Consider the following 27,963-nt stretch of genomic DNA (forward strand, 5'->3'; position numbering starts at 1 on the left):
CAAATCAGTATATACATCTGTATTTAGGAAAATTTGCACATTTGGTACATTGCAAATAGGCAAAAACAAAATTACAAACATGTTTTATTAAATATTTATTTTGGTTATTTTAATTCATGGAAAGGGTCTATTATTATTGTGTGTGAATGCACTGGAAAGTCTCTGTAAAGGAAAGGTTATCTAGTGTTTACTCACAGGACAGGTGTCTCAATCTGTTCTTGACGTCTGCATCTGCTATTCTCTGTCACTCATTACTGGAAAACAGCTACAGCTGACAAAACAAGTGTTCAATGCAATATTGTTTTAACTTCCAATAACCATTAGTATATAACTCAACTTGTTACTTCAGTTTGTGTGTCGAAGTGATTGGACTTTTTTGCTTGATGGATGATGAAGGAGTCTTTTAGTCTGGGAGCAACCATCCAGTACAAGCACGTTTCTTCCTAAGATGTACAAAAGTAGCTGGTGAGGTCTGAATAATCATGGTTTGAGAATCTTTCCAGTGCAGTGTGACTCAGTATTACATTACTCTTCCTCGACTGCACTGTCTAGGTATGTACGTGTGTTTGCTGAGTCAAAACAACAGACTTCATTACTATAACCCTTCAACTTTTTATATGCTCTTCTTACGCTCAACAGCTCCATGTTTTCTCAATGTCTAATTATGTTGTTTTTCAGAGCAACAGTTTTATGATACCAAGTCATGCATTTCCATAAAGACACACCCTGCATAATGAAGAAAGACTTGAAATATATATTGTCTCTAAAATAGACCGTTTTACACAATAGACCTAAGGCATGTCCAAACTGCTTGCCCTGTTAAGTCATGCGTGCTGAAGCCAAGCCTATCTCACGGATTTCTCTTTGTTTAAATATGTCTAATAGGACAAAAAAAAAAATGTCTTGTTGCTGTTGCATATATTTTTGTGGAATGTGGTTTCTGATAGAGTTTTGATTTGTTAATCGTGAGTGTACTTCTTAAACCTGAGCGTTTACTGAACATAGTAGACCTTTAGTGCATCAAGCAGCGCCTGGAAGGAGGATCCAGGAGACACAGCCGCTCTTCATACAGCAGGACAGTTATGCTGTTAATAATAACTTTTGCTCCTCACCTTGGTATTTCCTCCTATTCTGGAGTATGAGTCTGTAATTATGATCCAGAAAACCGCTGTGACCTAAAAACAGACGGCTGTGACTCATAACACAGCATGAAGGCAAGAGCAAAGACTGCTGTCAGCAGCATGCTCCATAGGAAAATAGTGCTTTTATTTGATTATTATTATTATTTGCATTATTTTAAATAATGATCATAGCAATGTCAAAGCTATAAATGAATGAATGAGAAACGAATAACTGATTTCCATCAATAAAAAGTATCATGTATAACTGTAAACCATATTGTTTAATACATACTGCGTGCTTTATTATGTATTTTGCAGTAAATTATGAGATGTATAATTGTTGTTTTTAAAGTCTAGTTTTCATTTATTTAGTTTTAGTTATTTTTGTGCTTCAGCTTAAACTAAACTAAAGTTGGAAATGTTGTCTATGTTACTAGATGAAATAAAATAAGTTTATTTAAATTAGTTTATGTTGAATTATTATTGTTTTATTATTATATTTTTTTTATTATTTGATGATTTTAGTTTTTCTGCATCATTTATATATGTGATGCATTAAATATAATTTTAGTGTGATAATTGTATAGATTTTATGTGACGCAGTTAGCAGAACTTTTCACTGTTCAGCTGCTGTTTCAGGTATAATTTCATTTATTTATTGTTTGTTTGTTAGTGGCTGGTGTTTACCCTCCTCTGTTTACTGCAGTTATAATAAAGCCCAACAACGAATCGGTCACACCGGCCTGTCGTGCTTCGTATTGAAGGTTCAGTATGTCTGAGACTCTGTCTGAGACTGCTGTAAAGTGTGTGTCGTTAGGTGTCTGTCTCGGTAGGCAGCAGACTGTGTGTTGAGACACGGCCAGTGCTCGTGCTCGGTTCAGTGTTTCTGCGCGAGGGTGAAACGCCAGCACGGCAACACACACACAGTAAGTAACTGGCCTTATTAAACTCCTTAGAAGACTTTTGGTTCTTCCGACTGTGTTGTTTTTCTTTCTACAAACATCGAGGCGCTCGGTTATCATTTATTTTCATGTGTCTAGAGCATTTATTCGCGCGCGTGATTGGAAGCCGCTTCTTTGGGAAGCGTTACACTTCGATATCCTGCTGGAAAACCGCTTTGTTTTCTTTCTTTCTGAACGAGCAGTTAGTGTTCGTTTTATCTATTTGTTTAGTTTTAATAGATACGGCTGGTCATGTGGTATGAGTGTTGATTTGCTGTCGGAAGCATGTCTGATTGATTATAATTATGAATATGAATATGGATGTGCTGTGATGAATGGAGTGACGTGTTTCTTTGCTTTTACTGACAGTTCCACTCGCGATCAATTATCGCATCACAGCTCAAACTTGTAACTTACCTGTTTTAGCAGCATTTTGCTTCACGAAAGTATCATTAATCATTAACAGTCTGAGAAACCTTGAAAGTGTGTATCCTTATTCGCATACTACTCCTAAGTTAGTATGTAATACAGTGTACACAATGCATGTAATCTCTAATATCAAATACAGTCTTTATATTTATTTAATGACTTATTTGATTGAACCACTGCTATTTTGAAGGAAAATGTGTATGTTCATCTTTAATTGCTGTTGGCATCTCAGTGAGCAGTAGGTCTATACATGTGCATTTTGTTTAAAACTTTCACAATTTTGGTAGTCCAGTTGAAAGATGAATAGATGTTCAAACTGTAGTTTATTTTAGCTATCATAATGCATTGCATTAGGGTTAATGTATTCCATGCACATTTCTAGCATGCACTGCATGTTTGTTTGTTTTTTGTGCAGAAAATATGAATTCTGTAGGCACTATGCATTGAGCATCCATACTGATTATGCATGTTATGCTGCATTCAGGTCATTCTAGGTGGTTCCTGTTTACCAAATGGGAAGTCATTTTTGGGATTTCTGGAAGGAGAAAGGTTGCATTGTGGCTTTTTCTCAAAATAAATATAGCAAGATTCACATCAGGAGTGTTTTTCTTTCTCTTTCGTTGTTTTTTTTTGCACATGCAACAGCAACCCAAATTCAATTCATTTCACCAAATTGCAGTCAAATCCAAATTTCAGACTCAGAAACTTGGGTCCAGAGTTTTCGACTTGTAATTATGACTTTGTGGCAGCGTTCATTTGTTATCAACTCATGCATTTGATCTTTCCTGCATGGCTCAAATGCACCATCACAGGAGTTGAATTTGTAAAATTAATGACTATGTTAATACGCACCTCCAGTCCTTGTGAAGTAAACACACATGTGATGTGCACTGGAAGTGAACAGTGTTGCATGCTTAGCCAGTGTAGTGTGAGTTGTAGTGGTGCAAAGCCCTTGATGTGATTCCTTAAACTGAGTTCATTCCCCACCTCCATTTCTGGGCTAGAGAAATGATGTCTTACATTGCTTTTCCAAAAGATCATTTCAGGAAGGTGAATCTGTCTGCATTCCTGATCATAACGAAGTCAGCGATGTCTGGCTCTGTCCTTGAAATGCCGTTCATGCTGTGGTCCGATTCCTCCTCTCACATTCTCCAAGGCCTTCAATCTTTAGCTGTAAGTGTTACTTGCAGCCTGCGTTCAAGATCGTGTTATCGGTCAGAGCAGTTCCCGGCCTTTCATCGTGGACGAGCGTGTGGTTTGGATGCCATTGTCAAGGCTGAGGTTAAAGTGATGTCAGGACAAAATGCCTCGACAATGTCTGTGGGAGGCGGTTTGCTCATGACCTCCAAGCATTTGGCTAAATTACACTGGATGAAACTTGATTATTTTGAGCGATTATCGTCTACATAATGGCAACTCTCAGGATAGTTACAGGAAATAGTTTGTGCTGTATTGACCCCACCACAGATGTGGAGGCTTTTATATGTAGTTTCTCCTGACGCTAGAGACCGCAGTGGCTCAAAGCTGATTCCCTGACTAATATTCCACAGGCCTGTTGTGTCTCACTGTCTCTTCTACTGCTCTTATAACTAAATAGTTTTGAATTATGGTGAAAAAACTCATTTTCGGCTGTTGGGCTCTGTCTTTTGACTTTTTTTGGGATGTCTAGATGGTTCCACCCCAGTTCTGCCTCCGAACTTTTGGCCAAGACATGCAACAGCACTGTAAAAACAAGGCCTCAATGTGCTGCGTTAATATAAATAAGTTCTTTATTGCTTTTTCACGGGTGTATTTTTGTAATTACGCATTGCGTTATGTTATGTTTTAGGGTTAAAGTGATTATGGGTCTGCACGATTATCACAAAAATCATAATTGTCGATTATTCCCTTGAAATTGTTAATGCGATTATTATTTACGATTATCACAATTTACATTGACGTTTATACAATTGTTTAATGCTACTGCATGCCATATTTTTATATGAAAATAAGCTGAAAACACTCTAACTGAAAAACTTTGTGCTTTTCCATAGTATTAAGACTCAGTTGTCAACTATACATTGGATTGTTTTTCTTTAAATTATAAAAAAAGTAAAAATATGAATGGTATTATAAAATTTTAACAAAATGATGGGGAAAAACCCTTAAGATAACATGTAGAAAAAAAAAGCGTAAGCGTTACGTAACGATCCATAATAGCAACTGCGATTAGAAATTTGTTTAATTGTGCAGCCTTATTAGTACTGGCAGAAAAGTGCTATTTTTTTATTTTTTATTTTTTTTTACAGTGAAAAAGACCTTTGTTACACTTGGAAAATAGAATTTATATGTCGAATATAATTAAACTTGAAAAAATGCTAAAGTAAAAACCTGTTGGTTTGATTTAATTGGTTTACTGTAAGTTACCTTATATACACCATGAAAATTGCTTTAACATCTCATTACTGTATGTAATTTTACTGTAAAATACGGTAAAGTGTATGTTATAAGTGATGTACATTAGGCTGTTTTGTGTTACATTTTCTGTGAATAGGTAAATGTTTATCACCATATTAGTGTCATGTGTTATGATGGTGTTTTGTCTGTGTGGTGTGTGTGTGTGTGTGTGTGTGAGCTTGTGCTCTTCTGTTGTCCTTGTTTGATAGACGGACGTCTTATTGCGCCAGCTGTATTATTATGGTGTTATCAGTACACTTTCAAGGTACAATGCAAATTTTGGTAGTTCAAGCAGAAACAAAATGGCTTAAAAAACAAACAGCTTGAAGAATGTTGCACGGTCTGAAAGTTTAGTCTGAAATGAGAACTGGAGACAAACTTAGTTTAACTGTAATCTCCTGCTCGGCCCTCAGTATCAGAATGACTGTGTTTGTGCAGCTGGCTGTAGGAAGCAAATAAAACACGGTGTGAAGTGAAGACTTTGCCTGAGTCATTTGGGCTTTCTTCCAGGAGTCTGTTGAGTTAGAGTGAGATGTTTTAAAGTAAACCCTGATTGAATACTTTTAGCAGATTCTGCTGTTTGCGTACAGCTAGACTTCAAATGAGAAAGATCACTTTTATGATGCTTTTTATGTTTGTTTTTTTTAATCTGAAAGATGTGTTCTCCATTCACTTTCATTGGATGGAAAGGAGCAGCGTAAACATTCTGCCAAACATCTCCCTTGTTCCGTAGAAGATGGCTGGAAACGACATGACAACAAACTCTTTTTGTGTGGTTTCGCAGTACTTCTGTGGTTTATTCATGCTTTATGATCTATGATAAACCAGTGGAGGCTGTAGACTAAACACTTCTCCTGGTCTGACTGCACAAACCTGCATTCACCTCCAACACACGGCCACTTCTGTGAGTCTGGGCCTTGAGAATATCGCTGCTCTTGTCTTGGCTGGACCTCATGTGCCTTTCTTCATTGTTTAAGTTCTTTTTAGACTGAATGGTGGGAAGGGGTCTTATCAACAATCCACAGTTATTCCTTCCTCTAATTTACTGTCCGACTCTGCCATAAATACACTGCAGATATCCCTAGGTTATCAACGTTCTTCCTAAAGTTCAGAACCGGTAAACTTCCCATCCCTCTGTTGCTCCATTTCATCACTTAAAGGCTGATGTTCTGAATGGGTCTGGTTGAAAGATCGCAAGAGCCGTTAGGAGTGAACGTGTTTGCTTGTGGTGTCAGATTTACTGTGCCATTCAGGTTCTTCCACTTTTACTGCATTCAAGAAAACTTCCTGTTTAAGTTTAAGTTGCTTATATATCACTGCTTTATGGAAAAAGTCCAGGTCATATTTACGTAAAAATGTAACGAATTGTAAACATTTCCCTCGTAAGTTGAATTATTTTTACTGTAATGCATTGACATTTTTTATTCGTCATAATTAGTACTTCTCATTATTCTCCGATGATTCTTATTTTTTATTCTGACTTTTGTTTTATTTTTTTATTCTATGTTTTTTATTTCTATGTTTTTTATAATGTTTTTTATAATCATTACAGTATTTTTTTAAAAAAATACTATTATACAGTGTTTATTTAAATCTGCATAAGTCAAACAAAGTTCACCCATTGTGTAGAGAGTAGATGTAAATATTAATAAATACATTCAATTAGATACAAATTTTATAATATTGAATAAATCCTTTAATATTATTAAGATAAATATGATTGTTTTATGCTTACCAAATTTACTTTAATAAATGCTTTGCAGCTTTTCTTTCTTTCTTTTGGGTTGAAATATGACCTGGATGTGTTCTTTACAGTCGAGCCTTGTCTCTATTCAGCCAGCCAGGCTGTTATTCCTCAGTTTACACACAGAATATAAAAGCATATCTCTCTCGCCTCGGTAAATGTCCCGTGTGCAGTTCAGCTTGAGTTCACAAAAGGATCTGTAAGTGAACACCTGTCGAAGTAGGCTTGGTTCTGCTCCTTCACACCCCACATGAGTTTTCCTCAGGCAGCAGGAAGCCAGGTTTTAGTTATCTTATGAACAACAGAGATCTCTGATTAGTCGTTTTGCAATGGTGGAGTTTGAAGAGTCACCCTATCTGTGATCTCCATTGGTTCACATAGGAGTGGATTTACTGCCTCCCAAAAACTCAACGTTCCTGATCTTCAAGATCCGACTTGTATAACAGGTGATGTGCTGTGTTGTGTTCTGCTGTAACCTGATCTTCAGGAATGTCAAGATCTCACAGAATTCCTCTGTGGTCTGTTGGTAGCACATTTAGATCTAATGAAAGGAGCCTTTCAGATGTGTCTAGAAATGTTTGTAATGTATGCAATGTGAACCTTGTATTTTTTTATAATGTTTGTCCAGGATTTGTGTGCAGCCAGTGTTACAAAATGGCATTGCAAACATATTTTATTACGATGAATGTTGTAAGTGAGTTGTGATAAAATGTTAATACTATTTACCTGCCACTTACACTAAACCCGACCATAAACCAAACTGATGAGTGATTTGTTCAAAAGCAAAAGTGACATAAAAATACTTGAAACAATGATGCCATCTTAGCTGGCTTCTACAAGTGTTTGAGATCTTTTACCGTGACTTGTGTTGTGTGGACCTCCGCTCTATACCAGGTGGGCTACCAAGCAAGTTTACTTCAGAAAATCCATGCATATGGAGCGGGTTATGTAAAGAAAAAGTAAAAAAAAAAGTATGACATTGCACTTTTGTAAAAGTAATAATAAGGTAAGTTTTGATTAATTGATAATCTGCTCCTGTAATCCTAATTTGTGTGAAAAGGAATAAAAGTTGTTTTACTGTGTTTTACTGCCACCAGTGTTCATTTCTGCTGGAAACTGCAGTGAATTGAATGTGTGAATGTAGGTAAGTTTTTGGAGTGTTGTGGCATGTTTTTCACACGAGTCTATGTTGTATAGATCTCTATATGTAAATGACCTAACCTCATTGCATGTGAAACACAACATAGTTCACACTGTTGTTCACTGGGGTGTGGTCACATTTCTGCCCCATCAACATTGAGATCGACATGTGATTGGTCATACTAGATGAGAACTCCCATACACCAGATCACGAAAGTTGTGCAATTGCAGTTCATTAAGACTTAAGATTATGAGAAATTGGCAAAAAAAAAAAAAAAAATCTAGTGGACAAAATACATGAAGATGGAATATTTTAACTTTGGCCCTAGTAAATGCATAGCAGTACGCCATTTGAAACACATTTGCAGTTTGCCAACAACTTGAGCTTGAGGTTGAGAAATAAGATTATGATGCAGATGCCAAATTTGATGAATTTAATGCTGAATTGAAGCAGTAAGGGTGTGTTTTGAGGTCATCATGCCCTCATTTAAGGTCTGTCTCTGGGAATGATCTGTTATTTCTCATGCGGCTCGTTTCTTTAGCAAATGAAAGAGTCTTTGTTACATAGAGACTCGAACGCCCTTGAAATTAGTTTAACATTGAAAGATTTGGGCGGATATTACAAAATGTTTTATTTCTTTTCGAAGCTTAATGGCAGCAGTTTTTGCGATCACACTATTAATTTTTGTAACTGTATAAAAGCACACTCTGTTTTTTTTTTTAAACTTTCTTTTTGCTTGAACATGTAAAGATCTCACATGTTCAGCATGGGTTTTCAAGTGATTCAGTGGAGTTTTGAGTGATTCAGCATATGTCTGTCCACTGTTTTTTTTCCCCTCTCCAGTAGCGACTTTTTAAAGGAGCAGGATGTTTTCAGACTAGTAACAGTCTGTGGATTTAAGAGATGCATTTAACTTTTCTCTCATGCAACTCCACTGCGTTATTGAGTACATCTGGGATGGATGCATTAGTAAAAAAGAAAAAAGAAAAGCATGCACGCTTTCCCCTCCCCCTCTCCTTCTCGGTCTCTGCCTGCCTATCCCTCCTCCCTCACGCCGACCGCTACTCCCATAGCCGTCAGGAAGTGTTATGACTTGCTGCCGTAGGTCTTTGTGAGGCAGGCAGGAATGCTGGTGTTTCAGATTAGCCTTGAAGGGTGTGGAGCGAGTACTGCCTCTACTGCTGCGACCGCTGGTGCCTACAGCTCCATTCTCAGCTCACGACGGGACGGTTTGTCTTCTCTTTTTTTGCTTCTTCTCTTCTGCCTCTGTATCCCCTATTCTCTCATTAACGTTATACACTGGGGAAAGCCTGTTTCTGTCTCTCTGCTAACTGCACAGCATCTGTTAAAGCTCTCTCTTGTTCAGATTTGTTGCATCTGTTTGCATTTTGGAGTGAAGGACTCAGCTCGGGGGTAAACTGGGAGCAGTAGTTTTAAGTGAGATTTTAGTGTTTTTTTGCATCTTGTCAGACTAGTAAATCTATTTTGTGTGTTAGAGCACATGTTCAGTTTTATGTTTTTGAATCTGAACCCAGAGAAAGCAGTTTGGTGGCTGTTTTATTTTGCTTTGTAACTGCATAATGCTTTTGACTTTGTTAAATCATTCATGCAGTGCTGGCAGTCCTTCGAGACACTGAAAACTTGTGACTAGACCGGATTCTCTGGTTGCTTAGATTTGTAAAAGGCTCAGTCCCATCAGTTCCCACAACTCTACACCCATTTAGGAAGTAAACAAGTCTTAGTCAAATTAAAATGCATCTATACTTGAAGCAATTGAATTGTGGAAGATTCGAACTGATGATTGCTTGATGGTATGTAAAGCACAGTGCTGTCTCAGGGAAAGAGATGCCACAAGGGTGGAGAATTGGCCCGTTTGTTTTTTTTCTTTTTCAAAAAAATTCCATCAAAGTATCCGTGTTGGCCTGCTGAATAGTTGAAGGATGACATCAGATGTAGACCTTCAGACGTAATCAGCCAACAACCTATCTTTAAGTTGCTCTTTTTAAGGGTTATTTACATAATGAGCAGTTAAGCTGTTATGTAACTTTGGAATCCCCTTATTTTTGTACATTTGTTGAAGTCTATAACTTAATGCTGTCCCACTGGGGCGTGGTAGGACGGTTTGCACCACTAATGACATAACAAAGAGTTGGAAAAAACACAAGCTGGAGTGACAGCTATGGGAATAGAGATGTTGAAATGCACCACGGGTGTGTCCTGATTCATCAGGATGACTTGTAAGGTACAGGAAGATGCATCATGGGCAGCTTCTAGTGCTGCATTGCTGCATGTAAGTGCAGATCTCTGGCCAGTTTGTACGCTGCATCTGTTCTCTTTTCAGTTGCTATGGCTGGACTCTGCTCAACAATTTTCATTTTGTTGTGTCCTTGATTCAAACGGTATGTTACCGTTATGTTCACTGCCTCTCACTGACAATTTATGCCAGTGCCATAATATTGCAGTTAAATGGACTGCATTATTTATTGTGATATCCTGGATAAATATTTACTTTGTTTTAGCGTATAGTGTATTACTGTTTATTGTGTGTTTGGGTAATAAGGTTCATGCTATACTCTTAAAAATATGGTTCCACAAAAAAACATTTAACATTCGTAGAATCTTTCCAAAAGTGTTTAAAATATGATTCACAGTAAGAAAAAATGTTTCTTTTAAGAATTGGTTACTGAAAGGTTCTTTGGAGAACCAAAACTTGCTCTTCTGTGACACTGTTGCACAAACCTTATTTGGAGCCTTTGTTTTTTAAGAGCTTAGTTCTTAAGTTGAATTTGACAATTAAACAAAAGCAGGCTGACTGTTGGACAGTTCAGGTCGGAACACATCTGGTATTCAGATTTTTATGCATCTATCATAACTCTGTGATAAAATAACACACTGATCTTCCAAAGAAACACATCCAGACTTTGGCTTTTGGCTGTGGATTGGTCTCTTCCTTTTAGTTGATCTATTTTAGCTTCTCTTTTACATTTTTCACTGTGCATTAACTGGACATGCAACAAAATGAATAGGGCTTTAAATAGATGTAGTTGTGTTTCAATCTTTGTCATGGGAAACAACCACGTCACTGCGTTACTTGCGTTATGGTTGCATTCAAAAGGACCTGCCTTGACACGCTCTCTGGAACATGCATCTTGCCCAAATATAATCTACTCTGTTGCATGCTTGATAGACGTGTATATGTCATTTGCATGTCTTATGTAACTTATCATGCATGTACATTCCCTCTTCCAGGTTTCTCTTTCAGAAGACCGTTGCCAATGTTCATTTACTACAGTTTGGAGGTTCAGACAATGTTTTTGTCCTTCTCTCCACAGAAGGACATACTTTATTCAACTGAGAGTTTCAGGTTGTTCTTTGGGAGATGGCTGGAAAGATATCCAAAGACGAGCTGGAAGAGTTGCGGGAGGCCTTCGGGAAAGTCGGTGAGTGTTCTTCCTGTCCGACCAGTTTTGTCTACTCTTATCACTACTTGGCGTTCCACCCTTGAAGGTGTCTTTTTTCCTTCACTTATCTTGTGATTTCTAATGATTTCTTTTTTTGTTGTTTGCATAGATAAAAAAAAAAAATGCTACATCACTCTGCAATGCCAAAAAAATTGGATTAGCAAGCTCTTCAAATGGCATTTAGATTCTGGTTTAAAACGGCATTGATTGGGAAACTCTAGACTTGTGTTTTTTTGTGATGTGATTGTTTTGTAATGTTGTTATCAGTCTTCCTCAATGCTTGTTAGTCTTGTCCCATAACAGTCTGCGAGGTTGTTGCTCAGAGAGACATCTGGGTTTTTCATTTGACCTTCATTTGACAAGATTTTGGCATCACTTGTTGCCTGGCGCTTGAACTGTCTTCATGGACTCCAAACCAGAAACTGTTTACTGCAACTATAGTGTATTTAGTGTATATTTACACACTATATTGTGTTGCTATAGATTCACTTTGAGTAGCACATTAATCTACTTAATTATTTATTTATTCAGTATTTGCCATATTTTGAACATATTTTGCCATATAAGAGATTGTCAGCTGCAAAATTTGGTGCTTTTACCAAGTCAGTTACCAAGTTAGCCAAGTGTTAGTTCATCCAAAAATGAAAATATATCATCGTTTACTTCCCGTCATTCCCATTGATCTTAAAAATATCAGTGAAGATATTTTAATGAAACCTGAGATTCCAGTCCCTCTATTGAAAGTCCATTCCACCAAAACTCACAAATAAAAATGACTGTGAGCAGCTATCTGTTTAATGATGGCTGATGCTCATAGAGGTTTATTATATATATATATATATATATATATATATATATATATTCCTCACTTGAGCTCTTAAGGTACTTCAGAAGTGGATTTTGTCAAAGTGGTTTTGAAATGCCTGGAACATCCATATCAGCGACTCCCTGAGTTTGAGTGTTGCATCAGTAGAAAATGAATATAGTATGTCAGTAGATCTACAATAAGCAATGCATTCAAGAGTATAGAGTTAGAGTATATGCAGTTTGTGGAATTTGGATTTGGATGTTTTTCACGGTCCTCGAAAGGAATGTGCTTCAGACTACATTTTCCCATTTATCTGATTTCTCCAGCAGACTGGGCAGAAAATGGAGGCCTGAACTGTTGCCAGTGTTATAATGCACAACCTAGAAAAACCCCAGTGGCTGACAGTTGCTGATGGTTATTTTAATGTTGTTTCGTCTGTTTTAGTATTGCAGATAGCATTTATTAGAGAGATCCTATAACACAACAGCTCTGATTCAAATACAGTGGCCTACCTACTGTGGACAGCTTTTAGCAAAACAGGCCTGATTCTCTCTACTGCCACATATTTGGCAAATGGCGACAGACGTTGTTCTGGCCAGGATCTAAGGCCGTGCTGTGTCTCTTTTGTGGATAATACCAGAAAACATTACTTGAAGTTGAAGCTCAGTAAAATGTGTTTAGCCTGAACTATTACGCATAAATTCTATAAATATAAACATTTTCATTGCTTTTGCAGTGTTTCATTTGTGTATAGATGTGTTTGTATTAAAATGTTGTTTTTAAGCTGCTTAAAACGCGCACAAAAGATGTTTTAACATTTCCAAAATGTTTTATTTTGCATGCACATAAGCAGTAAAATGCAGTTTTAAATCATTTTCTCAGAGTTTGTCGCTGATCATTTTTAATCGTAAAATGTTATTTTGTAGTTGAGGAACTTTTTTAAGCTGTTAAACTACAACGTAACCCAACTGCAACCAAAATGTTTTTTGCTTGTCGGAAAGATGCAAGATGTTGACACTAAACCATTCACTTTCATTTTTCTGCATAGATTTGAACGGCAATGGCTTTATCTGTGACCATGAGCTCCACGACCTGTTCAAAGAGGCCAATCTGCCCCTGCCGGGGTACAAAGTCCGAGAGATCATCCAGAAACTGATGGAAGAGGGGGACAAAAACAAGGACAATAAGATCAGCTTCGATGAGTTTGTGTCTGTAAGTGTCTGCAAACCGTTTTACACACACATCCAAACTACGCTAAAGACTTGCTACAACACAAAAATAACCTTCCTTGTAATGCTTCAGATAATTAAATGTAGCCCAATGATTTAACGCTTTATTCTGTCCATAGATTTACCATTTGAAAATGAAACAATGAGACGATCACATACACTGTAGAGATGTTGTGCTGTGTGTGCATGAGATTTCAATGGGGGAATGCAAGTTACATCGTTTAGAAAACAGTTGAATGGATAAAGTAAAAATGTTTCTGCATGATTAATGAATTAGTTAGTAAGAATGCTATGTAAGGCTGTTTAGTTGAACCTGAATTTGAAACCCAACATATTGTTCAGAAGACACCATTTACAGCTTTAATCCCTGATTTGCTTAATCAGCAGCAGCTTTCAGCTTTAATGGACAATACACTTTACATTCAGATTAGAGTTTCAGTGCTGAATCCAGATGGCTTTTTGCCATTGCATCATTTTTATTCATTGGCGTTAGATAAAGAATGATGGAATACAAATAATTAGTATTAAACGTTGTCATGATGCCTCAAACTGTGTGGGTTAGTTGAGTAGAGCTGTGCTGCAGATTTTCGAGATGATCAGATGATACAATAAGCCAAAAATGTCCAAAAACTAACACTACTGGTTAAAAGTTGGGAACATTTATGATTATGATTTTAATATTCTGCCTAATGATTTTCTTGAAACTGTGATACATTTTTATTTCAGGATTATCTGACGAATAGAAAGTTCAAAAGAATGACATTTATTTGAAATAGAAATATTGTGTAGCATTTTAAGTCTGACCATGCTTTTGAATAGCAGTGCATCACAGTTTCCACAAAAATATGATGCAGCAAAAACTGTTTTTAACATTGACAGTAAGTAGAAATGTTTCTTGAGCAGCAAATCAGCATGTTAGAATGCTTTCAGTCTTGGTGAGCGTAAGAGACTTCTTTCAAAAAGATAAAAAAACAAATCATAATGTTCCATACGTTAAACCTGAGCCATATCTATAGATTCTGGTCTATGATCAGTGAGGCGCTTGTGCAGTCAGTACTAGCTGATATATAATATTAAAACGGTTTCACTGAGTCCTGTTGAACAGTGGTGTGTTTGTTTGCACTGCTGTGAGGAGGTTATTCACAGCTGCTAGAGGCCTCCGCTCACTACATCTTCCACTTGGCACAGACAGACATGCTTTAATTACACACACTGGCCACATGTCAGAAAATATCTGCATCTGTTCAGTTTCAAATACCCTGTGTATATCTGACCACATGTATGCTTGTGCATTTTTCAAATAGTCATGCCTATGTTCTTCTTAATGTGTGGATCAGTTGTCCCAGGATAAAAGTTGCTGTTAAGAATGACACTGTGCAGTGACTATTTTCACAGTATAGCATTGGTGTCAAAGTCCAGATTTTACATAATAAAAGCTTAAACTATATTTTGATAGTCCACTTTTGACATTCTTCTAAGAGATTAACTTTGCTACTATGACAGCTAGCAATCATTAGAGCGTTGTCTGCTAAATATGTGCTAATACTTTTTTAATGGCTCCCAAAAGATTTCTAATGACTATAAGTAGCTTTGCAACGGCAAGTCAACATGTTCGACTAATCCTAACCTAACAGTCTACTGATATTCTAGTTTAAGTTAGTTGGCATGTGCAGTAGTGGTAGCTACTTATACAGTAGTGAGTCAAATGTCTGAAAGTTTATTTTTATTTATTTATTCGTTTTATTAAGCAACATAGTTTCAGACTAAGCAAGCTAAGTTAATAGTTAGCTAAAAGTTACCTTTTCATGTATCTGAGAATTTCAGCATGACTTTATAATAATATCATGGTTCCTTGTGTCTGCTCAGATCTTTCAAGAGCTGAAGAGCAGTGACATCGCAAAGAGCTTCCGGAAGGCCATCAACAGGAAGGAGGGGATCTTGGCCATCGGCGGCACGTCTGAGCTCTCCAGTGCAGGCACACAGCACTCCTTCTCAGGTAAAAACACCTCGCTTTCACTGGAACAAACCTACCACTGCTTCCTTTTGATAGAATTACATATGCACTGCATTTCCCACTGGCCAATCTAAAAGACCAAATATGGTCTTTGCATGGATTTCCATATGAATATCTATATTAAAGGTATTCGATGTTGTTTTCTGTGTCTTTGTCCAGAGGAGGAGAGGTTTGCTTTCGTGAACTGGATCAACACAGCGCTGGAACAGGACCCTGACTGTAAACATGTGTTGCCCATGAATCCCAACACAGATGATCTCTTCAAGGCTGTAGGTGATGGTGTTGTGCTGTGGTAAGTTAAACTCACTCCTTAACATCTAATCTGTGATTTTGTATTAAGAACCGCCCTAAATGCATGTGCCTTTTGTTTCCTTTTAGTAAAATGATCAACCTGTCAGTACCTGATACTATCGATGAGAGAACCATCAACAAGAAGAAACTAACACCATTCACAATACAGGTTTGGTTTGGTTTTGGCTCCCTCTCTGTTCTAAGATTATTCTTTGAAATATGACTTGGAAACACTTGCATGGTTTTAATCCTTTGGGTTCGAATCACATGTGTGTTAGAGAGAGATTTGAGGCTAACAGAGATCATTGCTTCTGTCTCGCAGGAGAATCTTAACCTGGCTCTTAACTCGGCCTCTGCCATTGGCTGTCATGTGGTCAACATTGGGGCTCTGGACCTTCGAGAAGGCAAACCTCATCTGGTTTTGGGCCTGCTCTGGCAGATCATCAAAATTGGTCTGTTTGCTGACATCGAGCTGAGCAGAAACGAGGGTATGTGTCACACAAATACGGTTGCACATATTGTCCAAATAGTGCTGGCATTGTCACGGCTGATGACAACATCCAGGAATCCAGACAAACAGATAAAGCTCTCATTTAAAGAAGTTAAACGATAACCCAACTGACTGAATTGACCGTTGTGGCAGACTTGCTCTTATATCTGACCTCATTACTGGACTGAACAGTTTGTTTTCTCCCAAATTCATCCTATGGGAGCTTAGGCCTATCCAAATGGCCCTGTACCTTAACAGAGAGAGTTGTCTAGCAATCAATAAACATTTATATTAGTGTGTAAAATTGGTTTTCATCTGACAGACTGCCAGGAATGATTAGTCACAAAGCAGGACTTGGATGACAAATTATAAACAAATAAAATATTTGCCTGGGCTTGGCATTTACAGATCCAGTGATGGTTCTGTATATAAGCATCAGTGCCTTGAACTGCAGACAACAACCATCAACCAGTAAAATTGAGACAAATGCATTGTCTTCTGTATTCTCATTGGGTTAAAAACCCATAAACATGTGGCTGTGTTCAGGATCATTTGCAGAGCTTTGTGTGTGTGAGCAGGGAGAATAGCTAGAAGGACATAGCAGTAATCTAGTCTTAAATGATGTTATTATTGATGGGCCTTGCTAAAAAGTGATTAGTGAATAGCTAGGGGGTGTTCCTTCATCCAGGCCAAGCTGAGATCCATGCAAATGCTTAGCAGATCTACATGTCCTTAGTGTAGCAGTAGCAGGAAAATCCATGTCTCTGGATGGTAGGTACCAGCAATATTGAGTAAATGAAGAAAGGAAAGGGACCAGCACAGAACCCTGAGGTACTCCAGTTGTTTGTTTGATCTGTGAAAGGAAAGAAGACCTGGTTGACAAATAAAAGTGTTCATATGAACAAAAAAAATCTGAAGCTGGTCTGTAATTTTCTGTTAGTGTAGAGTTTTTAAAGTAGTGGGTTTACCTTTGCCTACTTGAATGTGGTGGGAAAGTATGGGCACTACAGAAAACATTAGATTGAATTGAAGTGAATTGACTTTCTGAAGCACAACAGAAACTGTGAAATTATCAGTGCTTGGCAAATGCAAAATCATATATGTAACACTGTTGCAAAAGCTAGAATCCGTGGCTTCACAACATTCTGGTTTGCTGATAAACGTGGTCTTTTTTCAGCTCTGGCGGCACTGTTGAGGGATGGAGAGACTCTCGAGGATCTGATGAAACTGTCTCCAGAGGAACTGTTGCTTCGCTGGGCTAACTTTCACCTGGAGAATGCCGGCTGGAGCAAGATCAACAACTTCAGCCATGATATTAAGGTCAGTCGTAATGGGTTTATTTACTGCGATCTGCTTTTGTGTCTGCACGCTAATAGAGTATCAGATCTCTGTGTCTACTAATGTTTTCATGAGGATATTGAGCATGAGAATTATGGTAGTAGTCCAGCATATCTTTTATATTTATTTAGTTGTAAGATATTAAATCTGTTGGTGTGAGATCCTATTGTAAAGTTTTAAATGCATAGTACCATTCTCACATGATTGCTTTTATTCTCTTATCACGATAGTTTATATAAAAATGACTTCCTGCTCATTTAAGCATCTTATCAGTCTGTAGAGATGTATTATTGTCATGTAATGGATGTTAAAGTTCATAATGTTTCTTTTGCATCACACATTTCACTCCTGACAACAGAGAAGAAAGCAGTTGTCAGGTATCTTTTATACAGACAACATGAAACTAGATTCTAGTTTCTCAATGTGATGTATTTCACAATAACTCAATTAAAAAAATGAATTTCAAATATTTTACTTTATATGAGTGTGTTAATGCCATGTTCACTTTAAATGAAAGACTAAAATGTCTTGACTTGGCCTTGATAATCATACTATGTATTTTTAGATTATAGTCATATATTATTATTTTTTTACTTTATCCACTTTTGATGTCATTTCTAGTGAGAAATTAGTATTGCAGTAATTAAATATTTGCGTAGTTATCACCCAAGCTCTCTCTAATTAGTTTTAGTTCATTAAACTGTTACACATCCTCAGACACCTGTCCGAAAACATTTAATGAGGTTGTTACCTTCATGCACAAATGCTGCCTGCAAAGTCATTGCTTGTTAAGACTTTTTTTTTTTAATAGCATAAAGCGTGTGAATGTAAAATGGACAGTTTTACATAGACGATTTGCATATCATAAATCTCTTGAACTAATGGTTAGATGACAGATTTGCTTTAGCTTTCCTTTAGATGAAATAATTCTCAGCCTTACATGAATAGAGACATGTTGCCGATCTTATCCAAATTAGAATTTACATAACAGCTAACTCTATTTTCTGTTGTGAAAGGTGAAAGGGCAGTTAGTTTGACTCACAAATGCTCTGGCATGTCATGAACTTTGTAAACCATGCGAGGGGTCATTTAGTGTCTAATGAAAGATAAGTGCCTGGTTCATGAATCTGATCTCTTCTGAATGATTTAACTAACATCTGTCTCTATCTTCCTCTGTGCTGCAGTTAACAGATTTTTCAAACTGTGTAAAGGTACTTTTCCAAATGTACTGCTAGATCAGTTACAGTATGCATTTTTGTTGCTGTTTGGTTTTATTCGGTCACATCTACCGCATTCATGTTCTCAGGAATTCATGCATGATTGTGATATTTTCAGAAATATCTCTGGACTGTGCCTCATCTAAATATAATTGACAGTATCACATTATTGAACTGTAGTTGCACAAGCCTGTTGCCTCATAGTGTTTTTGGCAAGCTTTTATTATTTATTATTCAACAACTGTACACAAGAAACTAAGTTGCACCAGCAATATTCACAATAAAAACTTAAATATGAGTCATTTCATTAATACTCATAAATACAATCCTGGCAGCTTTACACTACGTTCATTAAAAGATTGTTTTTCTTGCAGGACTCGAGGGCTTACTTCCACCTGCTCAACCAGATCGCACCGAAGGGTCAGAAGGAGGGTGAAAATCGTATTGACATCGACATGTCAGGCTTCAGCGTGAGTTCAGATGACACACTTTTAAAATGCACATCATTCACTATGTAATGGTCTTCAGTAAGATCATAAGATCAGTCTACTAATGCATGCGTGAGCTGCTCTCAGTAGAGGAGGGAGATCAGGGCTTCAGACACTGTAGCAGCTCATCGTGAGTCAGATGTCTGAGGAGGAGACACTCTGGGGACTTCCTGAAAGCTCTGACCGGGAGCTGTTTGGAGAGCAGTTGTCCAGCATCAGCAGTTCAAACACAAGTGTGTCTCTGGGGGTCTTGAGAGGGTGAAAGTGTAGGCAAACCTGGGATTGATCAATGCTGAAATCAAAATCTGTGGTTTCTAAGCAGGATGTGTTTTCTCAAACGCTGGTGAATTGCAGTCGGAAGCAAAAAGCCTCTGTTTATTGCACACTGTGTTCCAGTCTGTGGCCCGTGGCAGTCACAACACTGCGGATGCCTCAGTCCACCCCCAGAACGCCATGATTCAAGTCATTCACTGGTCTGGGACAATAACAACATTGCCCATTTCCCAGCAGCGTCTGAACCGAGGTCTGGTGATGGAGTGTGAGTGTATGTAACCCCACACGCAGCTGTTATTGAGCTGTAGTCGTGTTTCAGCCGTCTGCTGCCGTCGTGTTGTGTCAGTGTGTGCAGTCACACCACAAATAATGCTTCCTTTCAGTGCTTGAACCCCGTGTCTTGCATTCGGTGACAAGCTAGTGAACTCTACTTGTGCAGTCAAAAAAGTTTGGGGTTGGTAAGATTTATTAATATAAAGTCTGTTCTGCTCACCCAGGCTGCATTTATTTTATGGAAAATACAGAGAGAAAAAGAAATGTTATGAAATATTTGTACAATATAAAAGACCTGTTTTCTGTTTGAATATAAATAATAAATTATCCTTCAGAAATCACTCTAATATTCTGATTGAAAACACTGAGGATTCTTTGATTAATAGAACGTTTAAAAGCAGTGAAATTCTTTACTGTTACTTTTGATTAATTAGCCTTTGCTGAATAATTTTATATATAAATATATATGTGTGTGTGTGTGTGTGTGTGTGTGTTTTAATCAATCAATCTATCCTTTCAAATTGTATAAAGCAAAAAAAAGCAAGAAAAAAAAGATATATATATACACTTTTTTTTTCAATTGACCTATTCTTTCAAAATGTTTCATGTTCAAAAAATACAAATAAAAAGTGTATTACCGCATATAAAGCAGCTGCTCAGTGCTTGTCTTCCCGTTGCTTGGTTTGAGTAACTGGCTATAGTTCGGCGTGACATGGTTTTGATTGGAGTTCTGCACTATTACACATTTAACTGAAGATGACATTCACGCATGTGCCAAATGAATCTGGCTCAAGTAATGTTCACGTACTTCAGTGTTTGCATTAGATTGAATTTGTCTCTTATTTTCTCACTGACCCACGGGACAGGAAAGACGAATGTTTTGCATCTGTGGCTTAAGCAAATGGTAGCCATCGAAGTAGAGAGGGGGGGCGAGGAGTTAATCTGTCAGCAGCTGAATGCAGTGAATTGTATGTGTGCTGGTGTGTGTTCTGCAGGAGAAAGATGACCTGAAGAGAGCCGAGTGTATGCTGGTGCAGGCAGACAGGCTGGGCTGCAGACAGTTCGTCACATCTACTGACGTCGTGTCTGGAAACCCCAAACTCAACTTGGCCTTTGTGGCCAATCTCTTCAACAAGTACCCAGCGCTGACCAAACCTGAGAATCAGGACATCAACTGGGGACTTCTGGAGGGTGGGTGTTCTGCTCATGATTGTTGTTCTTTCCTGTCACATCTCGCCATTCGAGCATTTGCTAAATACATGTGCCACGTAATGACTCATGAAAATGGGTGGCATTTCTTCCAAACACTTACTTCTAAAAATATACCGGATGGCATCACAGGAGAGACATGCAGGATTTGACTTTTAATGGAAACTGGTGAAGAGCGTCGGCAGACTGAGATTTGAAGGGAGGGCCTGGTTGCCTCATTTCCTGCATCCTGAACAGTTTACACCCTTTTGGTGAAGGTTGCGCCCTCTTGTGGTACGAAACACACAAAAACAAGCCGTCAGACCAAACCCTGGGTTTATAGTTAGCATTCCAGTCATTCTGTAATTTAGGGAGCATTTCTTTTCCATTGAGGATAATTATGCATTCTTTTTTAATCTAACAAATTTCTTTAAAAAAAAAAATCAGATTTTATCCACTAAGACAATGCCTACTATAATCTCACGCATATATTTAGTCTGGAGATGTATTTGTGACTTTTTGGCTTGAGTCTTGAGTTAAAAATAATTATAACAAAAATTATAAGGTCAACAGTATCTATATTTCGATTATTTATAAAATCTCAATAACATTATTAATTCTGATTATAATTTATAACTAAAATTTTTAGATTGAGTTTAAATTGATCAACTATGTCAACTCTCACTAAACAAACTCAAAACCAAAAAAGAAAGCATCACATTTGATTTCAATTATCTGTTGTCGAGGAGTATATTAATACGGATTTTGTTCAATTATTTTAGTTGACATGAACTAACAATGACATACACTTCTTTAGCATTTATTAATCTTAGTTAAAATAACAATCAAATCTGTATTTGTTATTAGTTAAAGGTTTTGAGCTGACATTAACAGCTGTGTTTTTCTTAACCCATGTTAACAAAGATTCATAATCGTACTGTAACCAGTGTTAGTTAATGGCAGTGAATGCATTAACTGAGATCAGCTAATGTGTTAACATGAGTTTGTAATTCCTGTGATTAACCCCTGCTTCGCTCGGTTTCTGCAGGAGAGACCAGAGAGGAGAGGACTTTCAGAAACTGGATGAATTCTCTGGGTGTCAATCCTCACGTCAATCACTTATACGGGTAAATCCCACGCTCTCTTACCTTCACAGCTCAACTTGTGTCAGGAAAGCGAAATTAAGATTATAGAGGAATGAAATGCACTCTAAAAGTGTAACATTATGTGAATGAAACGAATGTGTTTCGGTCTTTTCAGTGACCTTCAAGATGCTCTGGTCATCCTGCAACTTTATGAGAAGATCAAGGTTCCTGTCGACTGGAACAACAAAGTCAACAAGCCTCCATATCCTAAACTAGGGGCCAACATGAAGAAGGTATTCATTCTACAGTCATCACCCTTTTTCCAAACACATGCAGATTGAGTGACAGACAGAGAACACTCGGCTACTTTTCTGATTTGATAAAGTGTGTGTGTGTGTGTGTGTGTGTGTGTGTTCAGCTGGAGAACTGTAACTACGCTGTGGAACTGGGGAAGACCAAAGCCAATTTCTCGCTGGTGGGCATCGGGGGGCAAGACTTGAATGATGGGAACCCAACGCTCACTCTCGCCCTCGTCTGGCAGCTCATGAGGAGGTGCAACTCAAACTAATAACAGACACATAGTTGACACAGATGCATCATATAAGATGAAATTAAACACAGACATACATAGAATTTGAATGATAAATTTAGAGCGTGCATGTGAATGAAAAGTTTGAATAGTTTATGTGCTAGTGAACTGATTGTGCTGTGTTCTCCTCCAGATACACTCTGAATGTACTCGAGGGCCTGGGTGACGGCCAGAAGGTCAACGATGACATCATCGTCAACTGGGTTAACAAGACTTTGGCGGGAGCAGGAAAATCAACCAAAATCTCCAGTTTCAAGGTGCACAAGCCTACGTTTATCTGCTAGCGTATCTGTGCATGCTTCATACAGCAGCCCTGTATTCATGTAGCTGATATCAGAAGTAAGTGTAATGTTCTGGACTGCAGGACAAAGAGATCAGCTCCAGTCTGGCGGTGCTGGACCTGATTGATGCCATCCAGCCCGGCTGCGTCCACTACGACCTTGTGAAGAGAGGAAGCCTTAGCGACACAGACAAACTGGATAACGCAAAGTACGAGCGCTCATTAGATGTGTGTGTGTGAAACCCAAAATATATGCATGCAGTCAATTCTGTCAGTTAGGACTAGGGGTTGAGGATCATGACAAGGCATTTATAAAATAATCTAGCGAGTGAGTGTTAGTGAGTATGTGAGTATGTGTGAGTGTTAGCGAGTGAGTGTTAGCGAGTATGTGTGTGTGTGTGAGTGTTAGCGAGTGAGTGAGTGTTAGCGATTGAGTGTTAGTGAGTATGTGTGAGTGTTAGCGAGTATGTGTGTGTGAGTATGTGTGTGTGAGTGTTAGCGAGTGAGTGAGTGTTAGCGATTGAGTGTTAGTGAGTATGTGTGAGTGTTAGCGAGTGAGTGTTAGCGAGTATGTGTGTGTGAGTGTTAGCGAGTGAGTGTTAGCGAGTATGTGTGTGTGAGTGTTAGCGAGTGAGTGTTAGCGAGTGAGTTAGCGAGTGAGTGTTAGCGAGTATGTGTGTGTGAGTGTTAGCGAGTTAGTGTTAGCGAGTATGTGTGTGTGAGTGTTAGGGAGTGAGTGTTAGCGAGTGTGTGTGTGTTAGCGAGTGAGTGTTAGCGAGTATGTGTGTGTGAGTATGTGTGTGTGAGTGTTAGAGAGCGAGTGAGTGTTAGCGAGTATGTGTGTGTGAGTATGTGTGTGTGAGTGTTAGCGAGTGAGTGAGTGTTAGCGAGTGAGTGTTAGCGAGTGAGTGTTAGCAAGTGAGTGTTAGCGAGTATGTGTGTGTGAGTGTTAGCGAGTGAGTGTTAGCGAGTATGTGTGTGTGAGTGTTAGCGAGTGAGTGTTAGCGAGTGTGTGTGTGTTAGCGAGTGAGTGTTAGCGAGTGAGTGTTAGCGAGTGAGTGTTAGCGAGTGAGTGTTAGCGAGTGAGTGTTAGCGAGTATGTGTGTGTGAGTATGTGTGTGTGAGTGTTAGCGAGTGAGTGAGTGTTAGCGAGTGAGTGTTAGCGAGTGAGTGTTAGCAAGTGAGTGTTAGCGAGTATGTGTGTGTGAGTGTTAGCGAGTGAGTGTTAGCGAGTATGTGTGTGTGAGTGTTAGCGAGTGAGTGTTAGCGAGTGTGTGTGTGTTAGCGAGTGTGTGTGTGTTAGCGAGTGAGTGTTAGCGAGTGAGTGTTAGCGAGTATGTGTGTGTGAGTATGTGTGTGTGAGTGTTAGCGAGTGAGTGAGTGTTAGCGATTGAGTGTTAGTGAGTATGTGTGAGTGTTAGCGAGTGAGTGTTAGCGAGTATGTGTGTGTGAGTGTTAGCGAGTGAGTGTTAGCGAGTATGTGTGTGTGAGTGTTAGCGAGTGAGTGTTAGCGAGTGTGTGTGTGTTAGCGAGTGAGTTAGCGAGTGATTGTTAGCGCGTATGTGTGTGTGAGTATGTGTGTGTGAGTGTTAGCGAGTGAGTGAGTGTTAGCGATTGAGTGTTAGTGAGTATGTGTGAGTGTTAGCGAGTGAGTGTTAGCGAGTATGTGTGTGTGAGTATGTGTGTGTGAGTGTTAGCGAGTGAGTGAGTGTTAGCGATTGAGTGTTAGTGAGTATGTGTGAGTGTTAGCGAGTGAGTGTTAGCGAGTATGTGTGTGTGAGTATGTGTGTGTGAGTGTTAGCGAGTGAGTGTTAGCGAGTGAGTGTTAGCGAGTGAGTGTTAGCGATTGAGTGTTAGTGAGTATGTGTGAGTGTTAGCGAGTGAGTGTTAGCGAGTATGTGTGTGTGAGTGTTAGCGAGTATGTGTGTGTGAGTGTTAGCGAGTGTGTGTGTGTGTTAGCGAGTGAGTGTTAGCGAGTGAGTGTTAGCGAGTATGTGTGTGTGAGTGTTAGCGAGTAAGTGTGTGTGTGAGTGTTAGCGAATGAGTGTTAGTGAGTATGTGTGTGTGTGTTAGCGAGTGAGTGTTGGCGAGTGAGTGAGTGAGTGAGTGTTAGTGAGTATGTGTGTGTGAGTGTTAGTGAGTATGTGTGTGTGAGTGTTAGCGAGTGAGTGTTAGCGAGTGAGTGAGTGAGTGTTAGCGAGAATGTGTGTGTGTTAGCGAGTGAGCGAGTATGTGTGTGTGTGAGTGTTAGCGAGTGAGTGTTAGTGTGTATGTGTGTGTGAGTGTTACCGAGGGAGTGTTAGTGAGTATGTGTGTGTGAGAGTTAGCGAGTGTGTGAGTGTTAGCGGGTGAGTGTTAGCGAATGAGTGTTAGTGAGTATGTGTGTGTGAGTGTTAGCGAGTGTGTGAGTGTTAGCGAGTGTGTGAGTGTTAGCGAGTGTGTGAGTGTTAGCGAGTGTGTGTGAGTGTTAGCGAGTGAATTAACGAATGAGTGATAGTGAGTATGTGTGTGTGAGTATTAGCGAGTGAGTGTTAGCAAGTGAGTGAGTGAGTGTTAGCGAGTATGTGTGTGTGAGTGTTAGCGAGTGAGTGAGTGTTAGCGAGTGAGTGAGTGTTAGCGAGTGAGTGAGTGAGTGAGTGAGTGTTAGCGAGTATGTGTGTGTGAGTGTTAGCGAGTGAGTGTTAGCAAGCGAGTGTTAGCGAGTGAGTTTTATCGAGCGAGTGTTAGCAAGTATGTGTGTGTGTGAGTGTTAGCGAGTGAGTTAGCGAGTGAGTGTTAGCGAGTATGTGTGTGTGTGAGTGTTAGCGAGTGAGTTAGCGAGTGAGTGTTAGCGAGTATGTGTGTGTGTGAGTGTTAGCGAATGAGTTAGCGAGTGAGTGTTAGCGAGTATGTGTGTGTGTGTGTTGGCGAGTGAGTGAGCGTTAGCGAGTGAGTGTTAGTGTGTATGTGTGTGTGAGTGTTAGCGAGTGAGTGTTAGCGAGTGAGTGTTAGCGAGTGAGTGTTAGCGAGTGAGTGTTAGCGAGTGAGTGTTAGCGAGTGAGTGTTAGCGAGTGAGTGTTAGCGAGTGAGTGTTTGCGAGTGAGTGTTAGCGAGTGAGTGTGTGTGAGTGTTAGCGAGTATGTGTGTGTGAGTGTTAGCGAGTGAGTGTTAGTGGGCATGTTTTTGTGACATATCAGGACACAACTTTGTATAATGACATGGGTATGACACAGGTATTACAAGGACAGTGTGACTTATGAGGACATAACCCATGTCCCCATTTTTCAAAACGCTTATAATTCATACAGAATGAGTTTTTTTGAGAAAGTAAAAATGCACAAAGTTTCCTGTGAGGGTTAGGGTTAGGGGTAGGGTTGGTGAAGGGCAATAGAATATACAGTTTCTACAGTATAAAAACCATTACGCCAATGGAATGTCCCCACTTTTCACAAAAACAAACAGGTGTGTGTGTGAGAGAGAGAGAGAGAGTGTAATCAGAAGGATACAGCTGTCTGTAGCGCACACAAAATCGAACTGTTGAAGAAAGAAGCATTTGTTTTTGGTTATGGAGTCTGTGTGATATTTCCCAGTGCAGTGAGGTTATTTCTGTCTGTCTTGCAGGTATGCTGTGTCCATGGCCAGGAAGATTGGCGCTCGTGTGTATGCCCTGCCTGATGATCTAGTGGAGGTCAAACCCAAGATGGTGATGACCGTGTTTGCGTGTCTAATGGGCAGAGGGATGAAGAGGGCGTAAAACGGAACCCTGTGGACAATCAAACACTGATGTCCTACCCACAAGCCATTTTGCTGGTTGAAAGGCTTCTGGTTCAGTAAATTTATAACAACCACAATTTAAAAAAATGCCAACAGATGTTAAAGAATCATGTTTAAGTTTGGCAGGACTGCAGTGTGTAAATGGGCTTGTTGTTTATGGAGGGGGACCAAAACAATTACAATTCCATCTGCAAAAGGGACAAATTAATACCAAAATTAAATCTTCAGTGAATTTCAAGATGACTAAAGCATATCTTCGCTGGATCCAACCCATGTCAGACTCAGCTTTGCAATACTCTATATGATAATTGATAAAGGATGTATGTATGAGTGATAGATGTAGTCATTGACAGCTTTGGTCATTTAAAGTCACGACTGGCCTTACTAGATGCAGTATTGCCTCTCTGCAGAACATGATTGTGTTTGATTCTTTGAATTGGACCGCTTATTCCCCTTATGTTTCATATGTTTCAGAATTAGAAGCAGAAAGGTTTCAGTGAGACACTTTAACTCATTCCATAGTCAAATCTCTGCTATTTGTCTTATGTATATGCATACTCTTTTTACCTACAAGAGACATCCAGACGGAATGAACTATGCATGATCTATATTTTTAATTAAAACCAATACACTCAGAAAATGGCTTTAAAAGCTTTATGCATTAACCAATCCATGCTGTTTGTTTAATATGAAGATGACAAATAAACGCAGACGCAGGAAGGTCAGTGTCAAACCTGTTACGTTAACCTGATAAGTGACCATGTTGCCGGGAATGAAACTGGAAGTGGCTGATCATACGGCAGCATGATATCTATGGACCGAAGCAGCTCAATCCAAATGTCTGTAACATAAAAACATCATGCAAATAAAACAGAAAGTGCAACTATATTTCAGCTTTAGCACGTTGTCTTTTTTTCTCTTTTTTTTCCCATGAACACCGTTTTGTTTTGGAAGAACTGTGTTGCTCAAATAAACGGTAAAGTCAGTGCGAAAACACTGTTCAACCATCTCTTGAATGTTGAAGGTGATTAAATCGACAGTTTTTCAGTAATGGCTAAATAAGTGAAAGACTGGTTTTTGTGGTCAAAGCCTCATTGAAAGCCATAAACAGTCACCTGTGAATAGACTTATTCTGGTTAAAAAGGTTAATAAAAGACTGCTAGGTCTGTGATTATTTAGGAAATGACTAGGCTAACATTCTAGCTCCAAAATTTACTACCAGTCAGTGTGTACAAGTAACGCAGGTTTCAAATAAGTCACAAGTAACTTTTTTTTTTTCCAATTTATTGATTGACATCTGACATCCTGTTGAGAGAAATATGTTACTGTAATTATAAAAAAAATATGAATATGCATTAGTTCACCTCACAAAAA

The 27,963-nt window shown here is 38.7% G+C and overlaps 1 protein-coding gene across 2 annotated transcripts; it reads left to right on the forward strand.

Annotated features, from left to right (window-relative positions):
- The first annotated feature begins 1,897 nt into the window (after nt 1-1,897).
- Nucleotides 1,898-27,477, forward strand: LOC113113396 (plastin-3). Of its 2 annotated transcripts, none has more exons than XM_026279564.1 (16): nt 1,898-2,047; nt 11,145-11,252; nt 13,130-13,293; nt 15,177-15,306; nt 15,484-15,616; nt 15,703-15,784; nt 15,938-16,103; nt 17,283-17,425; nt 19,035-19,130; nt 20,690-20,885; nt 21,931-22,009; nt 22,143-22,260; nt 22,386-22,519; nt 22,690-22,813; nt 22,921-23,045; nt 26,437-27,477. In XM_026279564.1, exons 2-16 carry the CDS (start codon nt 11,192-11,194, stop codon nt 26,567-26,569), a joined length of 1,884 nt encoding a protein of 627 aa, XP_026135349.1. In that variant the 5' UTR covers nt 1,898-2,047; nt 11,145-11,191; the 3' UTR covers nt 26,570-27,477. The 2 variants fall into 2 exon arrangements, with proteins under 2 accessions (XP_026135349.1, XP_026135348.1); XM_026279563.1 differs by lacking the exon at nt 1,898-2,047 and adding an exon at nt 8,896-9,041.
- The last annotated feature ends 486 nt before the right edge of the window (nt 27,478-27,963 follow it).

This window comes from Carassius auratus, chromosome 14 (assembly GCF_003368295.1).
Source record: "Carassius auratus strain Wakin chromosome 14, ASM336829v1, whole genome shotgun sequence".
Lineage (NCBI taxonomy): Eukaryota > Metazoa > Chordata > Actinopteri > Cypriniformes > Cyprinidae > Carassius > Carassius auratus.

What these genes read in the sequence shown, in the direction of transcription:
- LOC113113396 (XM_026279564.1), top strand. Translation starts at nt 11,192, where the DNA reads ATGGCTGGAAAGATATCCAAAGACGAGCTGGAAGAGTTGCGGGAGGCC. An exon ending in GCTTCGATGAGTTTGTGTCT is followed by an intron (nt 13,294 to 15,176) that starts GTAAGTGTCTGC and finishes GTGTCTGCTCAG; the next exon opens with ATCTTTCAAGAGCTGAAGAG. An exon ending in GGTGATGGTGTTGTGCTGTG is followed by an intron (nt 15,617 to 15,702) that starts GTAAGTTAAACT and finishes GTTTCCTTTTAG; the next exon opens with TAAAATGATCAACCTGTCAG.